The following is a 20599-nucleotide window of genomic DNA, read 5'->3' as shown; positions in this document are numbered from 1 at the left end:
AAGTAAATCTAGGTCTTTATGCAGAAAATTATAACTTTATTGAAGGACATAAAAGACATAAATGGACAGATATACTTTGCTCATAAGTACAAAGCCTTGGCATTATAAATATGACAATTCTCCCAAATTGATCTATAAATTCAATGCAATTCTTTTCAACTGAAACCCCAAAGGTTTTTAGGAACTTGCCCAGCTGATCCTAAAATTTCTATGGAAGGGTATAGGGCTCATGACAGCCAAGACCACTGTCAACAACAATAATGATGGTGCTGTGGCGCTTATCCTCTCAGATGGTAATTCTTTCCATAAAGTAACATAATTAAAGGGTGATAGAGCTGATATGATATTGGTATAGAACATAAAGAGCTACAAATAATATGGAAACGATAAATGAAAGAGGGAACAAAAAGAACTTTTAAAAAAATTTTTTCTTTTTTAGGTAAGAAGTGGGTTTATTTAGAGAGAAACACTCCACAGACAGTGTGGGCCATCTCAGAAGGTGAGAAAGGCCCAAAAGATGAACTTTTAAATAAAGGGTACTATGAAAGCTGGGTATGAATATTAAAAATTATAAAAATTAGATCCCTACCTCAAACTATATACAAAAATATACTCCCAATGGCTTAAAAACCTAAAAACTAACATTTTCAGAAGAAAACAGGGGTGGATATCTTTGTGATGGTGAGAAGAGGACTTCTTAAGACACAAAAAGCACACACCATGAAGACAGTGAAATCAGTATTACGATAAACTTTTGTATGACAAAAATCACAAAGTGAAAATACAAGCTATGGACAGGAAGAAGACATCTGCAAAGGATTAGTATCCAGAATAAAGAGCAACTCACATCAATACGAAAATGACAACCACAACAGAAAAATTGGCAAAGGATATGAATAGGCAGTGCAGAGTCGAGCAAACCTAAGTGGCCAATAAATACAGAAAGGGACCACCAAACTCAAATAGTAATCTAAGAAATACAAATTTAAAAACATCAAAGACACTATCTCAAATCCATCATACTGGCAACAGTACAATAACATCAAGCATGGACAAGAATACAGGGCCACAGGGACTCTTACATATTGTTAGTGGGAGACTAAACTGATACGATACATGCACCTTATTGATCAATTCTGTAATACCTAGGTTACAACTGAAAATGTGAATACCTCACATTCCAACAGTTCTACTTCTAGTGATATGTCCTAGAGAAGCCTTCACACGTTTTGCAAAAGTATTTATTTCAGTGCTATTTGTGCTATTTCTAATAGTGAAAGGTGAGAAAAATCTACTTCAGTAAGGAAAAGGCTGTATCTGTAATGTTTTATTTCCTTAAAAAGACAAAACCAAATCTGACATAAATAAAACAAAATGTTAACATCTGTTTTCTTTAGTGGTGGAGACTTGGTTATATACTATTTCTTATACTTACCCATCTTAAATGCTACACAATTTTAAATTTTTAAATTAAGTGTGAAACATAAAGTACATAACAAGCAACTGACCTTAACATTTACAGTAGACTAAAAATTAAGTATTTTTATCCAAGTGACTTCAATTCACAAAAACATTAGTAATAACGCTGTTTACAAAAAATTCTTTGCAACCTATCACCTAGTAAGTCAAAGCTTTTATTGCTTCTGTCCTGGAAATTATCCTATAAATCACTTAACCCTGTAATGTTGACTCAAAATCAGAGAGTGAAAGGCAACAGAATCGACTCTTTCCTAGATCTACTGTGATCTCATTAGCTATTAACATTTAATGTCATTAACTTTACGTACATCTAACATCAACAGAAACATATACATCAAAACATCTAGGACTCTGAGGAATATAAAGGGAGACCCATGTAATCCTGAAGCTCATCCTACCTCTCTGCCCAAGACCACCACCCTCCCCCCACCTTAGCCCTGTGGACTCAAGAATCTCTATCTTACATGCTATCAGAATTTAGTAGTCATAGGCAAAATTTATAAAGTAATGCTAAACACTGTTCCAAGGACTTTATATTTATTAACTCACTTCAACCTCATAAATACTCTGTGAGGTTAGCATTCTTATTCCTGTTTTTCAGATAAGCAAACTGAGGCATACAGAGGGTAAGTAATTTGCCTGAAGTTAATGAGCTAGTAAGTGGTGAAGCCAAGATTCAAATTCAGGCAGTTTGGCTCCAGAGCATACACTCTTAATCAAGAATCTTTGCTGCCAACTGGACAGTCAATTAGAAAAGGTTTATCAGTAAAACTTAATCTGAAAGTTACAAATAAGCATTTTAAAAATGAGATTGAAAGAAAAAAGGATAGAACCAGTGTCTCCAAAGCATTTTTTCTTTTATTTGTTGCCAAATATTAAAAAAAAACTATTGTGATATTCTATTTCTTGCTTTGTAAATCCATTCCATTTTGCATTGCTCATGCCTTTAAGAGGAAAGTTCCTTTGTAATATAACAATCAGTGCACTCTTTCCTTTAACTTCTTTATTAAGCTGGTTGCATAAAAGATATACATTCTCATATTGACAATGCTTGTCATGAACAAAAGCAACAAAAATAAGGCAATAGAAAGATGTGCTTCACATATAAACAATTATGTGGTAGTAGGAAATCTGGGCCTGTACAGCAAAAATATTAGGCAGCAAAATGTGAATAAGCCCTATATTCAGAAGACACCCAAATGTGTGAGCAAAGACAGCACACCCATAATAGAGCCCCCTTAGGTTCCCTGTTTATTATGTATAATTCCTTAATTATCCATTTGTGAAATAAGAATAACATTAAGAAACATGAGATTCAAATTGCATTCATTTTCACAATACCAATACTAAACTCAAAATAGCAACTTCATTGAATATAAATGTTAAATGTTTCAAAAGTAAAAGGCAACCTTCATTTTTTGTAACCCTATGAATAGAGTCTGCAAAAAAAGGTAGATTATTTTACTGTACTTACAAGGAGATGAGGCCTCAGCCTGCACTGAAGGAGTATGAGCAACAAAGGACAGCAAACAAATATCACTAGGAGTAATGCCCATACATATCAAAACATCTCGGTGAACCATGTTCTACTTATATAGCCAATCTATTAAATAACCAGCATAATGGAAGCTTATACCTCATGCAAGAGAATTACTAAATTAACTATACATCTAACAGAAATTTCTAAACCCCACTCCCAAAACAACTTTAGTACACCTGTCAAGTACTGTAGGTCATTTAGAAAAACAGAAATAAAACATACATGCAGCCTTTGTATTAAAAATTTTTCATAACATATAAACAATGTTCAGATATAAACTGTGAACTAAATGTTTTTTCTAAATATGATTTACGTAATCAAGACTTTCTTAAACAAAGACAGGTCTTAGGAATATGATCTGTACAAACTTACAGTAGTGTATATTCCAATAGAGATTTTCTTCCTATTATGATATTACAATATAACTCTTTTCTCAGTGAAGATGTATGTTAAGGCTTAAGGTGTAAACACTTTGGAAGGCAAACAACTTAGTGAAGAAATTATTGTTCATTTAAAAATGTGTATCATCTCATAATAGGCCCCAGAATTTTCAAATTCACATGTGAGAATACATTTACATCTTAAATTTCTAGGAAAGGCACAAGCTTTATGTAAAAAAGCAGCAAAATTTTAAACCCACCAATTTATTGAAAAAGCCATTACTTTTATTAGAAACAAAAAATGCTTCTCAAGATGTTGGCAACAGGTCATAGTATAGACATCTATTTCAAACAGTGTACTGTACTTCTCCCTTCAATTATATTCCAGTTGGAGGAGGAATACCTCCTTGGCTATGGGAAGTAGAAGTATTTGAGGGACTGTGTAAGCTGGTCTCCTTGTACACAAACCATGCATTTCCTCCCCAAAGTATCATATTCAGAAAGCCAAAGATCTAAGAAAGAGAAAAATAAACATGAAAATCTAGTATATAATTAAAATTTCATAACTATCTTTGTTTTCCTGTAAATATTAAATATCTACAGGCTGTCTACCATTATTTCATTTAAAGTTTGAACTACACATAAAGTGGAATTAAAAAAGGAAGACTTTGCATTTCAATGCCAGATTTGGATACATAATGACTTATTCCCAATGAAATCTCTAAATTTGTAACATATAAAATCATGACTAAAAGATACCTTATTTTTGCATGCTCATTATTACAAGATGGGATTAAATTTGAGAAAAGTAACTAAAACCTTCCTTTTATTACTTTATATTTAGACTTCAGTGCTTCCAGGTGAAGAGGAACACAGGAATCCATGGTTCCTTCTTTGGGAGGGCTTTTACTTTTCTCCCATCTGAATGGTTATAAACATCCTTTGTGCATCTTTTCCTATTTCCCTACTTTATCCCCCTACCACCATCTCCCTTACTTCCACAGCTGCAGCCAGAAGAGAAAAGGAGTCACAGAAGAACTTTACTTCACATCCTGCATTAGTCAACCTAAAATAAATTAGCCTTCCTAGGTATAAATCTGAGAAGATGAAAGTCTCAGAGATGAACAAACTGAAGATACCCTATTTTTGGTTTTTTATAAATACAAGAATAATAGTGACTTATGAGGTAAGAGTGAGGTAAAAAGCTTGAGCACTATCATATTACTGAAGGCCAACTGCTTTCTATCTTTTTGTATATTTGGATATAAAAACAACATTTCTGAAACTGTCCATCTCAGATCACTGTCAATATATATATATATAAAGACTTTTAGATTACAAAGTTATAAAACAGAAGTTTGATCAAATTGCTTTATAAGGCAGGACTGACTTTATCCACTGGAAAAATATTTTCCTGAAAAGACATGAGACCTCCCTAAAAATAATACCCTTGTTATATTAATAATGTATCTGTATTTGGATAAAATAACAGACAAAATAATATTGAAATTTAAATAGACCAAAATTTTAGGATTTTTTAAGGAACTCTAAAAGTATTTTTTCATACACCCAAAGCAAATCAGATTAGAGAAGGGGCTTGCTTTAAAGTCAGATCTGGTTCAAACCTTGGCTTTGCCAACTTACTAGTTGCATCACCTTGGGTGAATTAACATATGAGCTACGTCTTTTCCCAGTTGTAAAATGAAGACAGTAATAACACTTTCCACATTCCTCTCAGAATTGTTGGATAACTTAAATAAGATATGAGTGTATTGACCTTAGCATACAGCCTTAGTAAATGTTAGTGACTATTATTAGTGCCTTTTGGGTCAAAGTCTTGCCTAATCAATGTTAATGAAAAGAAAGACTCAACCATGATCTTGTTCAAACCTGTTTACAAGTAATAATTTTCTTTAAAAACTTTTTTTTGTTGTTATAAAGGTAAAGACTATATGATAACTAGGATTCTGATAAGGCTGGTAAAAATAAAGTACATTCATCCAGAGATTTATTAAAAACTACTGTTTTCTTGAATCACTAATAAGGTTTTTCTAATAAGTGAAATAACATATTTTATAAACACTGCATACTTACCACAGATACATTTAGGGATCCCATACTAGTCACAGAGCCAAAATGACATATCACTCTGTGTTGAATACAAGGCAGAAGTTCCTGGACAATATTGCGACCGGTAGCTGTTTTAATATCTGTAAGAGCTTTAGCCCAGGCTGAAGTGCTCACCAACCACAAAAAAGTGGCAACAAGAGTAACAACAAAGTCCTAAAGCAAAAAATAAGCATGAATTAATAATGAACAGTTAATTTAAAGATACTAAATTTCAAATCCATGATGAAGGAATTGAGATCACAATGAACCCTATGGTACTGAGAAATGGCCTTCATGACATACTTCATCAAAAAGGCCACAGTCAACACAGCAAACACTGCTGTTTACTATTGCCAGCCCAGTGCCTGAGATACAACAGTAAACAAGACTTAGTTATCTCCTGAGGAGTCAGATTTTCACATGGAGAAATCAAAGTTTTACACAGCCCTCACCACAACTTATCTAAGCCTCTCCCTCTCAGGATCATATATTGGATCCTGTTATCACTAATAATTGTATACCTCCATCATCTCTGTTTTAATCACCCCCTCTCCAATATCACCTCTCTCTTTCTAGCTTACTCCCTCTGACACCCCAACCTCAAAAATCCTTTGACCTCACTGAGACCTACAATCTCATCTTATTTCCCTCTTTAATTTATATTCTGAGGTCATTCATTATAATCTCTTATATATACTCTCAATTCCCCTACCCTTCACCTGCTTCCTCATACTGCTCTGGCAAACCTCTAACTTTAGTTAAATCTACCTCTAATAATGAAATCGTGAAAAGCACACATCCTGGATAACTAGTCTCTTTTTAAATTCATGACCACAAAATTTTAAGAATACGCATTATATTAAGAAAGGGACAACAAAAAAAATCTCTCTCAAGACACCTTGTCACTATGTTTTCTAAGAAAGTGTTTGCCACTTATTACATTCCAAGAATAGGACTGAAGTTTTTAATATGTTGGATAATCTTTTACTGAACTAATAAGATAAAGAAAAAAATTTATTTTCCTTAATCTATTCTGCTGGGGAACTGAATTCTGTCAACGAGTACTGGCTACAAAGATCTAAGTAACACTTTTTTAAAGTCTGCATTTGGATAGTGTAAAGTATAAGTTCCACCTCATTTGGTATTCCTTTAAATTAACAACCAAAGTGGGAACAATATAAAATTTGTATCTTTTAATGTTATGTATTCTAAGCATTCAGATATGCTCAAGACTATGAGTTCTTACATATCTGCAGCAAAAATCTTTCCAAGCTCAGAAATGGGTTTTGGAGCTTATCACAGAATTGTTTTGTTTTTTAAATAAATCTGGTTAGTTTTAAATTACTTTTGCCAACGAACTTTTAGTCATTTATGTCGAATAAATACCAGTGGTCATGTATGAGATATAGAAACTGTGATATATACAGCTTGTCCACCGCGTTATATAGCTTGTCCACCGCGTCAAGATGGCACTGAATAAACGTCTTGTAATTAGAGAACCAAAACAATGACTAATTTTACAAGCATGGTGGTACAATGTATTTGCATTTTGCATTTGAGCTCCCCACTGCTACTGGCCCTCTTAAAAAATGTATATCAAAGAGAAAATAGAAACATTATAGCTTAAATATTTTGCACTGGGGGAGTACTCCCTTTCTTGCTGCTGTACTCTGCTGTACTTTGTGCTGCAGGTAAACATTTTCTAAGCACTTGCTAGAAATACAATGCCTTTTGAAGAACTAATAATTAGTATGAGGTTATCAGATGTTAAACAAGTTCTCTCTGGGCTAAAGTTCATAGTTTTGACCAACAGATGTCAAATCCTCTTAATTTTTAGGTTTCTTCCTTCCAAATTCCTAATTAAAAATACACTGTTTTTTTCTGATTATGCTCTTTATGTCCACGTCGTTGATGGCTTAAGGCATGACATTCTTGTATTTCAAAAGCAGGTACTTTTCTGAAAATGATGCACGAAGTAATCTTAGGGTGAGGGGAAGTGGGAGAAATGTGGGCCTCTGAAGACAGTCTGTGCGACTCAGGACTCTAGTCTCGCACAACCTGCCTGTGACAGCCCTAGTACTACCAATAAGTTAGGATATGACTCATAACAGGTCTTTATGATTTGGGACACCCTATCTTTGTTTAGTTTCACTTTATGCTATTTCCGACCCTCCACATGGCCTAGAACCCTTACGCTCCTCCTACTTACCATAAAAAAGTGCTACATTTACTTAAAAACTGAAGTTGATTTTTAAATGTCACAGTTGAAATTCTCCTAGAAATACCTTAGCAGAGAATTGAGACCATTGATAAAAGAGCATACCCTCATTAACAAATAGCACTTAAAAAAAAAAAAATCCATGTCGTATTTGGCTATAGTTAAAAATTTAGTTATCACACAAAAAACTTTTTTACATTTATACAGTTAAATTAAAAGTAGAATCCAAAATTTAATTTAGAGGCTGGACTTTTACAAATAAGAAGTATCCACCATACATTATACCAACAAAAAAACCACTTACGGAACTAATTCTGGATTATTCCTCTATATGACCACTAATTGATTACTCTGAGGTGAAAAGTTACTTTTGACGCTCTGAATGATACAACTAGATCAGTTTTATAGTTTTATTAGACAGAAAAACCCTCTACAAAAATAGACCTGAATGCTGCTTTAAAAAGTGTCATATTTTTAGGGCTTCCCTGATGGCACAGGGGTTAAGAATCCACCTGCCAATGCAGGGGACACGCGTTCGGGCCCTGGTTCAGGAAGATCCCACAAGCTGCGGAGCAACGAAGCCCGTGTGCCACAACTACTGAGCCTGTGCTCTAGAGCCCGCGTACCACAACTACTGAGCTTGTATGCCATGACTACTGAAGCCCGCGTGCCTAGAGCCCGTGCTCCGCAAGAGGAGAAGCCACTGCAATGAGAAGCCTGCGCACCGCAACGAAGAGTAGCCCCCGCTCACCACAACTAAAGAAAGCCCACGTGCAGCAACAAAGACCCAAGGCAGTCAAAATAAATAAACTAATTAATTAATTAATTTTTTTTAAAGTGCCATACTTTTAAAGCTTACTAATCAAAATACAAGAAATAAAAAGCTCATTGCTAGATTTAACTTAAATTTGTTGGGATAATGACAAACTGGCAAGAAATGTCTTCATTTGGAATTTAAACTATAAAGAATTTTAACAAAATATAATAACTATATGATCACCATAGTTTTTTTAAAATAAGTCTTATAAAGTTCACAGAAGTTATAAATTACTGATACATAATTTCTGTTGATTAGGCACTGCAAAGTAAAAAAGTTGATGTCGGGGCTTCCCTGGTGGCGCAGTGGTTGAGAATCCGCCTGCCAATGTAGGGGACACGGGTTCGAGCCCTGGTCCAGGAATATCCCACATGCCACAGAGCAACTAAGCCCGTGCACCACAACTACTGAAGACTGCGCACCTAGAGCCCGTGCTCCACAACAAGAGAAGCCACCGCAATAAGAAGCCCGCGCACCGCAACAAAGAGTAGCCCCTGCTCGCAACTAAAGAAAGCCCGCACACAGCAACAAAGACCCAATGCAGCCAAAAATAAAATAAATTAAAAAAAAAAGGTGATGTCTATCTTTTTGAAAGGCACCTAACAACCAAGAAATATTTTATGAAAATGTCAGGTTTGAGAATTTCTTCTCAGATATATGAAATGGAATAAATATGAAGGGTAAAATATTGTTTTATTCCTTACTTACCATCTGCATTCTTATGATCCAGGCAGCAAAAATTAAAAATAAGTAAATAAATAAAACCTGTTATTTAATAATTTGGCCTACCCTTTCAAGTAACTTCACAAATAATAAGCAGATGTCAGTGGTCAGTGTTTTCTCAGGATATAAATGACCAGTATCACGAAAACACCTCTGTTGTCCCTTCAAGTCAGTAACACTAATACTGACTTTGTAGTTATTCTTTGGTAGTGGAGGTCCAGTTTAAAACCACAGCTTATCTCTGGATTGGCCACCAATAATCCAGGGCAATTTTACTAACTAAGTCTCAGAGATTATTTTTATATCTAGCTCAGTAGACCCTGAAGCCAAAAAAGGTATCAGGACTTCAAATCCAAATCCTTTGTTGCCGTTTTAAAGATTCAAAATTAGCTCATGAATGCCACTAATGCCAAATTTTATAATTCTTATAGAATTACCTGGGTCAGATTGTAAATTAAAGAATTTAAGAACACAGACCAGGAGTCAGCAAACTTTTCCTGAAAAGGGCTAGACAGTAAATATTTTTGATCTCTGTCACAATGACTTAACTCTGACACTATAGCATGAAAGCAGTCATAGACTATCTGTAAATTATTTGGGTATAGCTCTGTTCCAAAAACCCTTTATTTGAAAAAAAAAAACCAAAAACAGTGAGTCAGATTTAACTTGTGTGCCATAGTTTGTGGATTTCTGATATAGACTATTAAGTTGTATTAAGGCATAAAGGGGGTCTCTTTGAGAAGAGAGAAAAAAGATAAGAAATAGGAACACAGTTATGGGACTACTAGCATGGTCAGCAATTCTTCAAATCAAAGGCATTAATTTCTACTTAATTTCTCTGCTACTTGCAACCTAATATGCTCTATCACATATTTGAGTTCTTTCCAGGTTAAAACAGAGTTAGAAACAAACAAAAAAACCTCTGTACTCTAGAGAGTACAGAGAAAGTGCTGCAAACAGGCTACAAGAATTGGGTTAAACATGACAAGGAGAGCAAGCTCAACCTCTATGGCAAGCACAGGTCAAAACACAATGAAACTTGGTTTATGCCAAGAACTTTTTTTTCCAGTGTAAGAAAATCCATATTTAAATTCAAATATAATGTATACTTATATCTTATATAAATTATTTTTTTATAAAAAGAAAGTGATTACTTACAATCATGGGAAGTTTTCGACTATCACGATACAGGTTCGTGTAACCAACATAGAGCAGAAGAGCAGCAATGCAGTACAGGAAGACAAAGACTGCAAAAGTAACATAGAATTCTGCAGCAGAAGAGTAATCTCCAATAAGGACATGACTTTTCCAATCTACATCACACACATTTACACCTTGAGGTGTCTGAAATGATGCTTCATTCAACCTATTAAAAAAAAAAGTCTCAAATAAATTTATGAATTACTTGGACTCTTCCAACAGAGACAGAAATACATCTTCTGTATTTCTAATACAGAAGTATTAGAAAGGCAGAATATTGAAATAACATTTCACAAAAATACTCCCCAAATATATTAAAACATTCTTTTAAAAAAATGAAAAATTCAAATATTTAAGTAAATTAAAATTTCCATAAGAAATGTACATAAATCATACCTCATAATTGGTTATGATAGACTGAATATAGACTGAATTAAACACTTTCACACCCAGATACTATCTTACTGTAATAAAAACTTAGCAGATTAACAGCGTTGTTACAAAATGGTTTACAATTTGAGACATGATATTCCATTCTAGGAGGGAGAGTCTGTGTTACTAGCACCAGGAGAATCAGTTGTAATGATTCACATTTTACCTCTGCATTAATTAGCTGCTAACTCCACCAAGTCTTTAATTTTCCCTATCCATAAATCACAAAAGCACTTATCACCAAAGAGGCTGTAACTGTTCCTTGTAACGGAATTTTATAAGAGAAGGATTGAGAGATGGAGAGGAAATGACTGATTACCAAGCACTTGCTATTTGACATATCTTTAATGTAAGATTTTATTTAATCATCAAAGCAACCTTAGAAGATTTAAATTTATTGAACAGAAAAATTGAGTCCTGGAGAGGTCAAGTAAGTAGTTAGTAAGTGGAAGAGGATTCACACCCTGACTTAAACACAGGACACACCTAATAAACCTTTTAATGAATACTGAGGTCAAACAGAACTTACAAACAAAATAGTCATAAAATAAATATTCAGAAAATAAAGTTTTATGCTAGTGAAAGAAACACAAGGAGCTCTTCACTTTATATAAATACATGTCTTAAAGCTATATAATGCACATTATTATTTAGTAATTGCAAATACGTGAGAAATTTGGATTTTTCATAAGTTGTGTTTGCTTCCACAACATGGCCTCTCAAACTAAGGTGATAGAGCAAGCTTGTTTTGTTTTGAAATTTCCAGTCCACTGTGGGATGATAGAATAAAAGTGTCAAGGCAACATCATATGAAAGTTTCTTAATGCTTACTGTCATTTTCTGTATTTATTTCATCACAGTCCAGGAAAATAGTCTGCAGACAGGTACTGGTCCCATGCACCACACTTTCAATAGCAATGATCACTACTTACAAATGAGCATGCAACTAAAAAATTTCTACCCCCCAAGATCAGTAAGTTGTTGGAAATTTTAATGAGTCAAAAAGAGTTGTTAAACCATAAAAACAAACAAATAACTCACCTGAATGGATAACCAAAAGTAGCTGTAATCGTTTTATTGTCAGATTTATTAGTTAGACAAGCCACTTGAATTTCTGTTTTGCCCTTAAAACCTCCACAGGTGGCAAAAGCAAAGATAGAAGCAATCTACACAAAGTGAGACCAAAAAAGAAAAGAAGCATTACTGTACCCAAACATAGGTCATTAAAATTTTAAATATAGTGATTATTAAAAATTGGCTCGCTAACATTCTTAGAATTCTTATTTACAAATTAAGATTGTACAAATTATTTAAAAATTTATTTGTAACTCTCAACAAATGTGATTTTATTTTCCCCTGAGTATAACATAGAAACTGGTATAACAGCCCATATAACAATACATTTTAACACACCATTGTAAAGCAATTATACTCCAATAAAGAAGTTAAAAAAAATACATTTGCTCAAATTACAGTGTACCCACTAAATATTAGTATGAAATTCAGAGGAAGTCTTATTTATTAGTATCAAAATCAAAAGGGGGTAAATTGGAGGTATTTTATTTGGAACCTAAGGGTAACTATAAAGCCAAGAGACTACAAGCAAAGAAGAGATCTTATTTCATGAGCTTATAAGCCTCATCTGTGGGTATTTCGAGGTCTCAAAAAGTAGTTGGAGATTTGTTTTCCTGGTCATAAATATGCTTAAAGAAATGTAATGGTGTTTTCTCAAATTCTATTCAAACAGAAAAAAACTGAAAGCATCCTAAATATTGACAGGGAATCAAATATACTGTAATTCAATTCCACAAGGGAACATTATGCAGTCATTAAAATGTTGGGAAATATCTAACGATAAAGAAAATGGTTCAATACATATAAAGTTTGTTTAAGCAATGCGTTGTGCATGAGTCTACATCTATGCATACACACACAACAAAAATTAAAAAGTCTATGCATTAAAATTTTAAGTGGTCACCTCTGAACAGAAGACAAAAGATAATTCCTTTTTCTATTTGTATCTTACGAATTTTCTACAAAACAAAACAAACAAAAAGCCCAGATACAGTGTAGTGACCAAGAGCTCAATCCTTCAGCAAATGCTAATGGCTCTATTTATAAAATATATTTGGAATTTGATCACTTTTTACCACCACCATCACAACATCCTAATCAAAACTATCACCTCTTGCCTGAATTATATGGTGACAGCCTTTGAAACTGATGCTCCCTACTTCTGTCCCTGCCCCTGCTTCAGTCTACTGTCAACACATCAGCCAGCGTCATCTTTTAAAAATATAAGGCAGAAGGGCTTCCCTGGTGGCGCGGTGGTTGAGAGTCCGCCTGCTGATGCAGGGGACACGGGTTCGTGCCCTGTTCCAGGAAGATCCCACATGCCGCGGAGCGGCGGGGCCCATGAGCCATGGACGCTGAGCCTGCACGTCCAGAGCCTGTGCTCCGCAACGGGAGAGGCCACAACAGTGAGAGGCCCGCGTACCGCAAAAAAAAAAAAAAAAAAAAAAAAAAAAGATATATATATATATATATATATATATATATATATGGCAGAAAACTTTATTGTCTGCTCAAAACTCTCCAATGGCTTCTGAGTTCTCTCCAAATAAAATCAATGTTCATATAATGGTCTACAAGATCCTTTCCTCCTTTAACATTTCTCATCTCACGTTGCTACTTTTTCCCCTGCCAAATCTCTTTACTATTCATTAAAGACATGGGATAAACTCCTTCAGAACCTTTGCACTGAACTATTCCCTCTGCCTGGAACACATGGCTAACTTCCTACTTCACAGCTTCCTGTTCCAATGTGACCTTATCAGAGAGCCCAGGCCTTTCCCTAACCTCACTATGTTAAATAACCGTGCCCCTCCCACCCCACACTATCTATTCTCTTTATTTGTACTGCTCTATTTTTCCTCCATTGTAATTACCAGTGCCTGACAGTACTTCATTATTTGTTTGCCCACTTTTCTCTAGGATGTAAACTCAAAGAGGGCAGGAACTTTGTTTTGCTCAAGGTCACAGACATCCAGCAAATAGATACAATTCAGTACAGGTCTGGTATCAAAGCCTATACTGTTGAACACTGATATAATGCCTCTCATGGATTCATCCAGGACCTTGAATCAGGCCATAATCAGGATCATAACCATCCACGAAATTTTTTTTCCATGAAGAAGAGATATATGAAAAGGAATCTGGTTATAGATATGAAGAGTTTGGTATAATGTCAGCACATAGTTTGGAATCTTCAGTTAAAAGAATTAAAAAATAAAGAAAGAAGAATAGATACGCTCTTAGCATAAATGTGCATGAATACACAGAGTGAAAACAGAAGGCCAGGAAATGAGTCTTGGGTATGTACCCACGTTTAGAATTAGAAAAAAGAAACAGGATACACAAATTGAATCAATGGAATAAAGAGGCCAGAAACAGATCTGTGCGTATAGACAAATTATAGCTAACAGAGCTGGCATTGTAGGGCACTAAGGAAAAGAGAATGGTGGTTTTAAAGATGTCACCACAAACTCCTTGATACTCCTCCCCTCAAGAGGTGGAGATTAATTTCCCCCCCTTAAATGTGGATTGGACACAGTGACTTGCTTCTAGTGAACAGAATATGGTAGAAGGACTGGGATGTCCTTTCTGAGGTAAGGTAATAGAGATTACAGCTTCTGTCTTCATTTCTCACTCCCTTGAATCACCTGCTCTGGGGGAAGCCAGCTGCCATGTTGGGAGGATACTCAGGCAACTCACAGACTCATGTGGTAAGGAACTGAGGACTACCATCAACCATGTGAGGGACCTTGAAAGTATACTGTCTGAGGCTTGCCAACAGTCATATTAGTTAACTAGAGGGGGGCGTGAGATGACTGCAACCCCAGCCAACCTCCTGGGAGACCCTGAGCTGCAACAACTCAGCTAAGCCACTGCCAGATTCCTGACCCACAGAAACTGTGAGATGATAAACTGTCTATAGTTTTAAGTGCTAAGCTTGGGGTAATTTGTTATTTGAAATCGATAACTAACACAAGGAAGGACGGTCCAGATGGGCTAAAGTCTTAACTGTAAAAAGTGAGTCTAAAAAGTATGAAGACAACATAAAAGAAAACTTGTGATCACAAAGAAGGGAAGAATTTCTTAAGAAAAAAAAAAAAGCTAACCATAGAGTAAATTCAACTACAGAAAAAGAGGGTTTTTTAAAAATCAAGTCAGCTTCTGAATGTAAAACAAGCTATAAACTAGGAGAAAGTATTTGCGATAATGTCACAAACGATTAGTATCTATGTTTACAGACCTAACAGAGACTCTTGCTCATGCGTACTACATGATGTGCACAAGAATGTTCACAGTAACATTGTTTATAATATCAAAATATGGGGAGGGGAAGCAACAGGAAAGTAGATAAACTATATTGATATACAGTACTTACAATGGGAAGTTACATAGCAATGAAAATGTACAAACTACAGCTACCTACTTCAACAAGGATGAATTGTAGAAACCTAACGCTGAGTGGGAAAGAAAAAAAGTTGCCTAAGACTACACAGGGGGTATTCCCTGGTGGCGCAGTGGTTAAGAATCCGCCTGCCAATGCAGGGGACACGGGTTTGAGCCCTGGTCCGGGGAGATCCCACATGCCGCGGAGCAACTAAGCCCGTGCACCACAACTACGGAGCCTGCACTCTAGAGCTCACGAGCCACAACTACTGAGCCCACGTGCCACAACTACTGAAGCCCGCGTGCCACAACTACTGAAGCCCGCGCGCCTAGAGCCCGAGCTCTGCAACAAGAGAAGCCACGCAACGAGAAGCCTGCGCACCGCAATGAAAAGAGTAGCCCCTCCTCGCTGCAACTAGAGAATGCCTGCGCACAGCAACGAAGATCCAACGCAGCCCAAAATAAATAAATAAATAAATTTCTATTTAAAAAAAAAAATTAAAAAAAAAAAAGATTACACAGGGTATAATGCCATTCTTTTAAAAGCTCTGTTTACTTGTCTACATCACTCCTGCCACTGTCTTTGTTCAGGCCCGCACCATTTTTCCCTGGGACTAACCCAACAGACTCCTCCTTTCACTTTTAAACTCATTCCCAACACCATTCATCTTTTACTGTGGGCTTTAGAGCTGCAGTGTCCAGTAAGGTGCCATAAGCCACATGTGGCCACTGAGCACTTTAAAAATGGCTAGTCTGAAATGAGATGGCTGTAAGTGTAAAATATACCATGGTTTATGAAGACTTAGTATGAAAAAAGAATGTAAAATATCTCATCAATAATTGTTTATATTACTTGTTGAAACAATAATATTTTGGATATACTGGGTTAAGTGAAATGTATTATTAAAATTAATTTCACCTGTTTCTTTTCACTATTTTAATGTGGCTAGTAAGATGCTTAAAGTTACTGTATGGCTGGCATTTGTAGTTTGCACTGTGTTTCTATCGGACAGAGATGTTTAGAGTGATGTCACACTGATATGAAATAAAAATCTGGTCATGTCACCCCCCTGTTTGAAGAGATTTCCTCAATGGCTTTCCAGATCTTTTTAGGCCCAAACTTCTTTTTTTTTTTTAAGAAGATGTTGGGGGTAGGAGTTTATTAGTTAATTGTTTTTTTTTTTTTTTTGCTGTGTTGGGTCTTCATTTCTGTGCTTTCTCTAGTTGGGGCAAGTGGGGGCCGCTCTTCATCGCGGTGCGCGGGCCTCTCACTATCGCAGCCTCTCTTGTTGCGGAGCACAGGCTCCAGACGTGCAGGCTCAGTAGTTGAGGCGCACGGGCCTAGTTGCTCCGCAGCATGTGGGATCCTCCCAGACCACGGCTCGAACCCGTGTCCCCTGCATTAGCAGGCAGATTCTCAACCACCGCGCCACCAGGGAAGCCCATAGGCCCAAACTTCTTAATTTGGCATAAGAGGCAGGGCTGAGGTAGCCTCAACTTTATCCTTCTAGATTTATACGCTATACTCCCTGCCAGGTCCTGTACAACTCTGTCACACTGCACTATATACTGTACTTACTGTTCCTGAAACACACCAAGTATTTATGTCTTGGATATGCGTGTTTATTCTGCCAAGATTCCCCACCTCTGCCCCCACCCTGGTTCTCCAACAAGCTCATCCTTTAAGGTCCTGCCCAGTTCCTTGTGGTGGTACTGTTCTGTCTCCTGGGCTGAATAGATAGACTTGAGTTCACTACCTCTATTATAGGCATTTTTCTTGTGTATCTTGCCTTATTAGAAAAACAAAACAAAACAAAAACCCAAAAGCAAAAATGATAAAAACTAGTTTCCCATTTAATACAAAAATTAGTATATAAATGGCACACTGTACCACAGCTTATTGCTTTTAAGACTACTGCCTTTATCTCTCCCTTGGCAGACTGTCATGTCTTTGCATTTGCTTTTATTCAGGATTTTCAGTGCCTACCTAGTAGGCCTGACATACACCAAATGCTCACTAAATAACTGCTTAATTAAAGGGAAAAAAATCAATTGCCAATAATGTACAAATAAAACCATATTTCAAGTCTTAAATACTCATTATTTCAAGCTTGTCTTTTTGTTATGAGGATAAATAAATGTCATGTTTGCCATTTTGGTCTTTATCTTATGGGAAAAAAGGGATAAGGTACACACTTTTTACTAAATGAAGTACAAACAATCTGAGAGTAAACTATCCAACCATCTCACCTCTCCCTATATTGCACTAGTACTCTGATTTCGATCAGAAGTTATATACTGGCAGCCCATGGGTGAAACCTGGCCAGAAGATAGATTGTGGTTTTCCCAGTATTCATGAAAAATGTGAATTTGTTGTCAATATTTTCATATCAGCATGCTGCACATAAAAATTTGGATTTCCTGTGTGGGTGTGGATAAAGATATGCCAGTATCAGACCTATATCCCCATAAAGCAACAATCACATGGAAATGCATGACAGATGACACCTAAGACAGGGTATGTGCTTTCCAGACTGCTGTCACTCTCTATTGTCTCTACAACCCTCAGAATGCGTGTTAGTTACCAGTAATCAATGAACTTCCACTATTCTTTTTTCTCCCAAACACTTGTTTCACTCATTTACTTTATGAGGGGTTCCTAGCAGCACTTTCGTTTGTAATTCTAGTCTAAAATGAGGTGTTCTAGTATGCTGATTTATATTTCCTTGCCACTTATGAAACTAATTCCCCCTTCTCTCTCTATCCCATAAAGAATGACTGAAACTGCTGATATGAAATTCCACCTGTACAGTAACTAGTAAGAATCCAGGGACAGGATGACAGCAAGCTTCTATTCAGGTCAAAAGGTTCCATATTCATTATGACAGTCTCAAGTTCTACTTATCTCTCTGCCCACTGGACCCACATTAGTGACACAAGACATGCCTCACTAATTTAGATATCTAGAATATCTATATTCTGTATCTAATATCTGGTCCTCTAGAATACTACTCTCTAAAATAGACTGGAGTACTCATCTAACTGGTGTACAAGAAGAAAATATGCCTATTTATATCTACTTTTAGACTTAAACAAGGAAATAAAGCTTTATTAAAATTAACATACTGCTGAAACCCATGCTAGGTCTGTATGTCAGAGAGTCAGATATCGGGGCAGTATGCTGGGTATCCTGAAGGTAAGGAAGTCCTATAACAGGGAAGGACAGACAGTGATACCTTCACCTATTCTTCCACTTTTAGAGTTCATTTAATAATGTGAGTGTGCCTGGCTAAGTGTCTTTATGGAATAAATTATTTACTTTTAACCAAACTAACCTTCACAAAATGGACTGGTGGCTTAAAAATGTCTTCACAGGGGCTTCCCTGGTGGCGCAGTGGTTGAGAGTCCACCTGCAGATGCAGGGGACACGGGTTCATGCCCCGGTCCGGGAAGATCCCACATGCCGCGGAGCGGCTAGGCCCATGAGCCATGGCTGCTGAGCCTGCGCGTCCGGAGCCTGTGCTCCACAACAGAAGAGGCCACAACAGTGAAAGGCGCACGTACCGCAAAAAAAAAAAAAAAGTCTTTACTGAGTGATAATACAAAACCTCATGTCCAAAAGAGAAAGTAGAAGCATTAATACCCTCTATGAGCTGCATTCATGAGTCACATTACCAGGTAAAAACAGATTCTACTTAATCAGATCAGAAGTTGGCAAAAAAAAAAGAAAAAAAAGAAGAAAGAAAAAGAAGAGAAAAAGAAATTATTAGACAAATATCTGAAATAAGGATTTTTTAAAATTTGAATGAAATTTACCCTGAGTGTATATAAATAATATGCCTTAAGATAATGACATAGTAAAACATGCATCTAAATTATAGATGCATACTAGGGCTTTGTGTATAAAATCTTACAATGACAGAGTCAGCCAGAGTTCCTAGTTCCTATTCTCAGACCCTGCTCAGCTCACAGAGGGTTCTACTGGGGAACACTGGTACTCATCTAATTTATGGGTATCTTTCACGTTTCTAGTTGCAGGGTCCTCACTGCTATTTAATTTCATGATTAATCTGTTCAGGAAAATGATGTAATTGAAATCTTCAGAAATATTAATAGATCAAAAAGTATATTGTATATGAGGGTTTATGTGCCAAATCAAATGCATGCTGTTTTACTAAATCAAATGATCATTCAGTACTTAAATGAACTATCATAGCATGTTTGCCTTTACAATCAGTCAGATTAGAGTGCCTAGAGCCAAGGTATTGATTTTTCTAAATCAAAGTCTGAAGCATTTACCAAAGATATTCATTTTAAAAAACATTTTGTTATTGATGTTAATATTTCAGTTTACTCCCACTGTGCACTGAGCAGTGAAGTCAGTTTCAAAGTTCTTCAATTTCACTCTTCTATTATTTCCCTCTGCTTGGAAAGTACAATCATAGAAAGCTCTAAATAGCCTTCTAGTACAGTTCCAAAACCCTTAAGAATTTGGATCATGAGAAGTAAACTTGAGTTCCTGCTGAAATAAATAGCTAGAAGATTTTTGCTAGCTCAATTATTACTGTGGAAAACATCTTTATGTCACCTTTATTCTTAAACAATTGTTAACCTGAGTATGGAACTAGAAATCTCTGAGGAACCTAAATATACTTATTTTAAAATCATTTCAGACAGTTCTATTATTTTTATGTCTTCTGGAGCGAATCAATATTCTGATTGTTGATCTGGATGGCTATCTTGAAGTGAGTCTGTCACTTCACGGAAAACTGATAGTATTTGTTGCCACTGATATAATTTGAGCTTTTAGGCAAACATTAGTTTTCTTCATGTATTTTTTTTAGGATATTTGATGTAAGCTCAACTTGAGAGTATGTTATTCCCCGCTTCCCCATCCTGGTCTAGTGGTTTTATAAGTCATCTCCCTCCCAGTAGTTTTTTGGTCATTTCTACCAGGCCTTCTTAATCCCCTACTCCAGCGGTCCCCAAGCTTTTTGGCACCAGGGACCGGTCTCGTGGCAGACAATTTTTCCCTGGATGGGGGTGGTGTGTGTGTGGGGGTGGGATGATGGCTCAGGTGGCAATGCAAGCGACGGGGAGTGGAAGATGAAGCTTCGCTCGCCCGCCCACCGCTCACCTCCTGCTGGGGTTGGGGACCCCTGCCCTACTCCACAAATACCTTATCCTATAATGGGACCGCAAACTACCAACATAGGAGAATATTGCAGTTAACACAAATCCAG

At 36.3% G+C, this 20599-nt stretch overlaps 1 protein-coding gene across 2 annotated transcripts in view; it reads right to left on the bottom strand.

The window, feature by feature from the left end:
- Position 1: 1 nt before the first annotated feature.
- SYPL1 (synaptophysin like 1) overlaps positions 2-20599 on the bottom strand; it is a 28054-nt gene continuing 7456 nt past the window's right edge. Inside the window, exons 2-6 of one of the 2 annotated variants that reach the window (XM_079931855.1) lie at positions 12543-12633; positions 11940-12066; positions 10425-10632; positions 5494-5682; positions 2-3911 (exon numbers count right to left, since the gene is read on the bottom strand). In XM_079931855.1, coding sequence (XP_079787981.1) covers positions 3777-3911; positions 5494-5682; positions 10425-10632; positions 11940-12066; positions 12543-12633 — 750 coding nt within the window. In that variant the 3' untranslated portion in view covers positions 2-3776. The remainder of the gene's footprint in view (positions 3912-5493; positions 5683-10424; positions 10633-11939; positions 12067-12542; positions 12634-20599) is intronic. The other variant, XM_079931856.1, reaches the window with a different exon arrangement.

The sequence above is a fragment of the Stenella coeruleoalba genome, assembly GCF_951394435.1.
Source record: "Stenella coeruleoalba genome assembly, chromosome: 9".
NCBI lineage: Eukaryota > Metazoa > Chordata > Mammalia > Artiodactyla > Delphinidae > Stenella > Stenella coeruleoalba.
This window is presented reverse-complemented; position numbering and strand designations above follow the sequence as displayed.